This window comes from Aegilops tauschii, chromosome 5, assembly GCF_002575655.3.
Source record: "Aegilops tauschii subsp. strangulata cultivar AL8/78 chromosome 5, Aet v6.0, whole genome shotgun sequence".
Classification (NCBI taxonomy): domain Eukaryota; kingdom Viridiplantae; phylum Streptophyta; class Magnoliopsida; order Poales; family Poaceae; genus Aegilops; species Aegilops tauschii.
Genome location: NC_053039.3, coordinates 326,850,832 through 326,857,870, shown reverse-complemented (window position 1 = coordinate 326,857,870; position 7,039 = coordinate 326,850,832). Strand labels below are relative to the sequence as shown.

Genomic DNA, 7,039 nt, shown 5'->3' with positions numbered 1-7,039 from the left:
GCCGGGGCCGCGCGAGATGCTCCCCGACCATTCCATCGCTTGGCGCAGCCACAGGCGCCGGAAAAGCCAAATCCGACGGCCCTCGATGAAGGGCCGCAGATCCACAACTTTCCGACCCATCGACGCAGGAGGGGGGTGGAGGGCAACCTCGTGCGTGTGGCGGCCTTTCGGCGTGCTCCCGCCGGCTACTTTCGTCGGAATCTTGTGCAGCGGCCCGGCGACGGGGAGAGGGGAGGTGGTTGGTGGGGAAAAGTGTGGGCTGAAATGTCCTCCCCACTAACCGCTCCCGCTATATGCAGGGCACCGACGGGGCGGGGGTGGGGGGGCAAACCCGCGTATTCGTGGGTTGGGGTCAAGTTTTTGTCGCGCCCCTCAAAAATTTTTACGGGCCGACCGCGTTTGCGGGGTCTGTTCGGGCGGGATTTTTCGCGCCAACCCACATTTTGGTGGTTATTTTGCGGGTCGAGGGTTTGCTAGAGTTGCTCTTACATCATAATATGATACTCCCTCCGTCTCATAATGTAAAATGTTTTTTTTTGACACTTACACAGAGAAGATACCCAACTCTTAGGCATGTGTGATCAGATTGACAAAGAAAATTGCACTTGAACAACTGCAACTGAAGAAACATACATGATTTCATTCTTTGAACATGTCTCTGAATCTTATAACAGTACAAAATGAAATGGCAGAACTAGGCCACTAGAAAAACACAAGACTGTGAGTAACTCCCTGTTTCTACACATCAAAAGCAACAGAAGTCGTAAATTAAGACAGCAACGTTGCAGGTTCAAGCAGTCGAGCTTGTTTCTTCAACTTGTTGCGGAAACTTCTTTTTCTACTGAACGCCCTCTCCTGATTATACAAAAAAAAAAACGGTTATTTTCTGTAAGAATTTCTGTATAACACGATGTACCACTGCATGACATGGTGATTAGAACAGAGAAGAGTCTTACCACTGGCTGGGCCAGCTCCTCTGCTTGACGAACTGCTCTCACGAGATCACGGTTTGCATCTGTATATAGGCTAGTCACTATTCCAGATTGGCCAGCTCTAGCTGTGCGACCCACCCTGTGCAAAAAGTCGACAGCGCAAGCAGCAAACTCCGCCTGCAGGTATAGGTAGAAGCGTCAAAAAGAACTTCTGATCAGATGATGCAAAGGAGCATGAGTATCAACTACGGTTGGGTTAACAGAGGATTTAGACTTCATAGTAGTAATAGCTAATAAACATTTTTGTAAGAATACTAGTATTCCACATATATAGCAGGTGTGCATAATGCATGACTTTTTGCGCCATCATGTGTAAAGCTTTTGAAGTATTGTGCTGACACCACAAGTAGATACGGTAGGAAGTTCAATGCTACTTGTGACAGACAAGCAACAGCAGTGCAGCGCCAGACATGCAGACATTTCAAAAGGCGAGGTCTAACCGTACCTGAATAACATGGGAAACATTTGGCACATCAAGTCCACGAGCGGCAGCATCAGTACAGACGAGCACACCACCATTCTCCCGGAAAGATTGTAAATTGGCTGTCCTTTCCTCCAGGGAGCTCTCACGGTGGTACAAGATGCATGGAATACCAACTCTCCGCAATATGTCAGAGACTGAATTAGCAGCGTCGACAGTGTTCGTGAACACCATAGTTCGATTTGGACCAAGTTCTGGGTCAACTTCACTCTTCAGGCCATACTTTACTGCATCCAGAAGAGCATCGACTTGTGTATCAGTAGTAACCTCTATCCATCTTCTCTCCAGTCTGCATATATGGCACTGTGTATCAAATGTATTGAAGGTGCGAATAGGAAGGGACAATAAGAAACAAATATGGGATTTTTGAAAAAAAACTGCGACTAACAATCCCGGCAATAGTGAGAAATCTCTCCAAGAGGAAGAATACTAGCTTATTGTAAGACAAAGAGCATACCTAGGGTTGTGACGGTGCAGATAAGCACCACTAACCCACACAGCACTAGGAAACATACGTTTCAGCACACCACCAGCAGTCTTTTTTCCACTCTGAGGGAGGGTGGCAGCAACAAAGACATATTGCTTGCTGCGCCTATAAACTTTTCTAACCCTTCTCCAATCCCTGCGTGCTCCTACATGAGCATTCTTCGCCTTGACTGCTCCATCTTGAATATGACCATCTTCATTTTCATCATCAATATCACTAACTTCAGCACTCTCAGAACCAGAATCCTCATGATATTCATCAGAACCTTCGAGCGGTACTTCTTTTCCAGAATCTTCCGCCCTTGAAAGTAACTTCTCGTCAAACCGCAGCATGTGGATGAGACGAATGATCTGATTTTCAAAACTTCCGCAAAGTAGCATGTCTGCCTCATCAAATACCTGTTCAAAATCAGCTAGTTTTAGGACTCCCTGTCTTGAGGTTAAAGACTGTAATTCAAACACTTGCTTTAAGACAAAAAGGCCAACAGAAATGCAAATGTAGAAAATGATAAGAAACAAGAAAAAAATACACAGAAAACTACAGCTTAACTTGAGAGTTGAAACCATTAAAAATACTTTCTTCTCCAAGTTGGAGGAAAGCACAAAATTCTAGCCTAACCTTGCCAGGTATATCCAGCAACTCAAGATTAAATAAAAGATAGGATGGAACAACAAGATTTCTAATCTGGCTATGCCAAAGATGTCTGCACACACAAAAGAAGTCCCGCTAGAGTACTTACGATGTATTTTACACTGCGTAGGAACTTCTCCCTCCGCCTCCTCTCTGGGTCATAATCGAATAGATAATTCAAAAGAGCGGCTGGAGTGGCTACAAGAATATCTGGGCGAACTGCTGGCCAACCCTGTGAAGATACAATATAAATCAAAAAACATAAAATAAGCAGATGTTGTGCCAGAATATGTTTTATTAATGTAACAGTGTTTTAGAAATATGAACATAACTAAAGACCCATGTTTAGTTAAGACCTTAGACCCAAAGTGTAAATTGGGGAATATACCACTACAGAAATGATGAAGTATTGAAACAGACATTCAGTTGTAGAATGTGACATAAGTAGTCTCATATTATCCATACGTAAAACAAGAAGATGTGACGAGTTTACCATGCTATCAAGTACTGTATCATATATGACAGAAAGGCAGACCATACCTTTGGCCCACAAACTGCAGCAGCACGCTTAAGTGGTTCACCAGATACATTAAGTAATGAATTAGCCATTGAAACAACTTGCTCACACAGCATGACATTAGGACAGAAAACCAGCACAATGTTATCTGTTCTCGCAGCAATGTTTTCAGAATCACCATCTTCTGTGGAGGAAGATTTGGTGCACAGTTTTTCAATCAGTGGAACCAGGTAACCATGTGTTTTGCCACTGCCAGTCTCTGCCGCAACAATTACATCGTTCGCCGTAAGAACATGTGGTATACAAGCTGCCTGCATTGCAGCAGTTGACATTTTTAGAGAAGTATTCATTTGTCGCAACACAATGCTCTAACAAAAGCAATATAGAATAATATATGGAACTCTACTTAGCACCAGACACGCAAACTGGAGAAGGGGCACAAGAAAACACTGAATCCAATTTCATCTAGCTAAATTGTTGTCAGTAGTTTTGTAGAAGGACTATGTCAGTAATTTTGCAAAGACAAGCAATTGATTCGATTACGGCATCTTAATCCTAAAAGAGGCCTACAAGGAGCTATAACGCCTGAATTTTCTCATCCGCGGCTACTTTTTTTTTGAATGTTCAACGGGGAGAGGGGGGGGGGGGGGGAGGGGGTCCCCACCTGAATTTTATCATTATTAAAAGGGGGCCAAACGCCCAGATGAGCAGCATGTACAACATGGGAACAGAGAGGGGGTAGAGAGCGGTGGGGGACGCAAGATCGGGCCTAAGCTAGGCAGGCAGAGAGCATGCAAAGCAGGCTAACCAGGCATCAGCTGCTGGCTTGAGAGCTACAGGCAGCCGCACCCTCCACAGCACGGCGTCTTCCCTGCAGAATTTCAGCAGCCAGGGGATCGATGGCGGCACACCCTGGAACACAACCGCGTTGCGGCGCTTCCACAATTGCCAGCAGAAGGTGGGGCCCGTTCGCATTGGCACCGAGCATGGGGAGGGGGGGACAGCAGGTGGAGCGACCTGACGGAGGCAACATCCGGTTTATTCAGACCTACAAACTCCCAGAACCGACGAGCAAAGGGGCAGCTGAAGATGAGATGATCAGCCGTCTCGAGGGGCGAAGTGCAGAGGGGACAGCCAGCGCCTGCCGACGCAATGATGTGCTTCCGCAGGAGCACGTCTCTCGTGTGTATCTGAGCCTGAACCAGGAGCCAGGCGAAGAAACGGACCCGGCTGGGGGCGTAGTTCTTCCACATGAAGTTGACGAAGGGCACCTGCACGCCACCAAAGTGACAGAGCTGGTAGACGCCGGCCGAGGAGATCAACGCGCCCTTCGCGCAGCCATGGCGAAGGGTCCGCTCATCGGGGGCCGCCGACAGGCCCGCCTCCTGAAGGATGGGCAGCAGGGCGCCGCGCTCCCGGGCACCGGCGTGGTTCAAACGGGGTACAAGCACGCCATCGAGGCCAAATGCGACGACATGGGCGACGGAAACTGCGGGCATGGTGGTGTGGGAGAAGAGCAAGCTCATCTACACAGACAGAGCACCGCCGGGCAGCCACGAGTCCAGCCAGAACGCAGTGGTGCACCGGTCGCCGATGGAGATGCGGGAGATCGCTCTGTACACCGGCATGAGCTGGTCCAGGGAGGACCAGTGAGGGCCTGGGAGAGAGGACGCCGCCGCCAGGGTTAGCAGTGAGCGTCCGAGCTCGGTCCACACCCTGCGGGCCCAGGGCGCATCCTGACGCAGGTGTAGGTGATATAGCAGCTTCATCAGGAGGCAGCGGTTTTGGACCGGCAGTGCACACACCCCGCGCCAGCCTTCCTCCTTGGGGCGGACCACCCTACCCCAGGCCACCAGGCATTGGGCTCCCGACGCCTTGTCCGACGCGGTCCAAAGGAAGGAGTGACACAGAGCGTCGATTGCACGGAGAACCGACGGAGGGAGCTCCATCGCCGCCATGGCGTAGGTGGGCAACGCATCCAGCACAGCATTGAGCAGCACCAGGCGCCCTTTGAAGGAGAGCAGTTGCGCTCGCCAGCCGGAGAGGTAGCACTCGGCCTTGGCAATGAGCGGGAGGAAGTCGTGCATCGAGAGCTTGCGGTTGGAGAGCGGCAGACCAAGATAGACTTGAGGAAAACTCCCAACGCCGCAGCCCAGCACCTGAACCATGTCGCATAGGTCGTCATCTTGAACATGCATGGGCACCACCGTGCTCTTGTGAAAATTGATGATCAGCCCCGTCGCGACCACAAAGTCATCCAAGATGTCCTTTAGGCGCCTAACCGCACCCAACTCAGCTCGCATGATGATGAGGGTATCATCGACGTACTGAAGGGCAAGCGGTGGAGCGCCATCAACCAGAGGGTGCATCATCACTCCATCCTGCTTGATCTGCTGTTGGAGGACATCCGCCACGAGCATGAACAGGTAGGGGCATCCACAGCTACTTATATCTAACTAATCACCACATATAGTTTAGGCATGTGATGTAGAAAGCTAAAATCTTCACAACAGCTAGCAGCGCACATGAATTCTGCACTAGAAAGGACTTCCGTGTTTCCAAGAGACAGGGAGTGGACCGATAGGTTATTTAACATTGGGACTCGAAGAATATTACAAGCTCAGACTGCTCGATCACTTCACATGAACTGAGACCAGGCTAAATCATCCCTATACGGCAACTGTAGATGAAGACACATATAGGAGCTTCGATCTACCACCTGAAAAGCTGACGCTGAAAAGGTATATGAAAACATTGCAACGCGGGCTCAGGCATTTCGTCGAGCACGCACTGTGCAGAGACCAGCGGCGGCGAGGTGCAACAAGAGTTACCTGGACCAGCGAGGGCCTCTCGAGCCCAGTGCCGTGCAAGGCGGACGCGAGGCGGTCGGAGATGCCGAGGGACTTCCAGGACGTGCTGTCCTCGGCGAAGAAGCCGTCGGCGCCCGCGCTGGTGCTGTCGGCCTCGGCGGCGGCTGCGGTGGCGAGCGAGCGCGGCTTCGAGGCGGTGGAGAGGAGGCGCCACGGGCGCGCCGGCGCAAAGAGTAAGAGGCGGCGGGTGGCGGGAGAGGAGCAGGCGATGGATGGGAGCGCGAGGCGGAGCGCGAGCGGCGCATGGCGGAGGTGGCTCAGCGCCATCGTGTCGTTCGCGACTTGAGATAGCTCGAGAGGTTCACAGCTCACTCGACATTTTGGCTACGCGATGTAGGAGGTTCAAAACGGTTCACGAATTCGGATTTTTACGTGTTTACCTACAAATGTTTTTTGTTTAAGTTGTGTACCTCATTATTTCTAACTCCCTATGTATGCTAAAAAACAAATGTGCTAAATTATTAAAAAAACAGATATGTTCAAAATTAGCGAAATGATTGTCGTCAGATGAGGCAAATCTTTGTGGTCATCTAACAAACCGACTTTGTTTTCCTCTTCTTATTTAATGAGATAAGGCTAATCTTTTGCCTCGGTTTCAAAAAATATTGTTATCAAGTGAGAGAGGATGGGTATAAAATTATGTCTATCTCTATTACTACTTATAAAGACACGGCTTACATTTTTTAGGGACATCCAACTTATTATTACAGGACAACCATTGTCATATGATGTAATCCACATAATTAAATCTCATATTCTCTATTCCTTGGATGGTCTGTCACCAATCGAATGGCAGAGACTTAATGTTGAGCCAAAGTAAAGTCATCATCGCGTACATTCTGCCCCTCGCATGTCATGAGGTCCTGCCCCTCGCGAGTCACGATCTTCAACCTCAAATGTGATTTATAGCAGCAAATAATTGCCGCCCAACCCTAGCTTTGATAACCGCGCCACATCCTCGATGGAGTGTCCTCTTTCCCTGATGTCTGTTGGCTGCGGCGCAACTGAAAGGATCAGGATGGACCTAGAGGGGGTGAATAGGTACAATTACAAATTTTAATT

At 49.3% G+C, this 7,039-nt stretch overlaps 1 protein-coding gene across 1 annotated transcript; it reads right to left on the bottom strand.

The window, feature by feature from the left end:
* Positions 1-620: 620 nt before the first annotated feature.
* On the bottom strand, positions 621-6,328 carry LOC109747119 (DEAD-box ATP-dependent RNA helicase 22). The gene is made up of 7 exons (XM_020306204.4): positions 5,939-6,328; positions 3,131-3,418; positions 2,700-2,822; positions 1,931-2,358; positions 1,438-1,762; positions 957-1,109; positions 621-855 (listed from the first exon to the last, which is right to left on the bottom strand). The coding sequence occupies exons 1-7, from the start codon at positions 6,242-6,244 to the stop codon at positions 769-771; spliced, it is 1,710 nt and encodes a 569-aa protein (XP_020161793.1). The 5' UTR covers positions 6,245-6,328; the 3' UTR covers positions 621-768.
* Between the last annotated feature and the right edge of the window lie 711 nt (positions 6,329-7,039).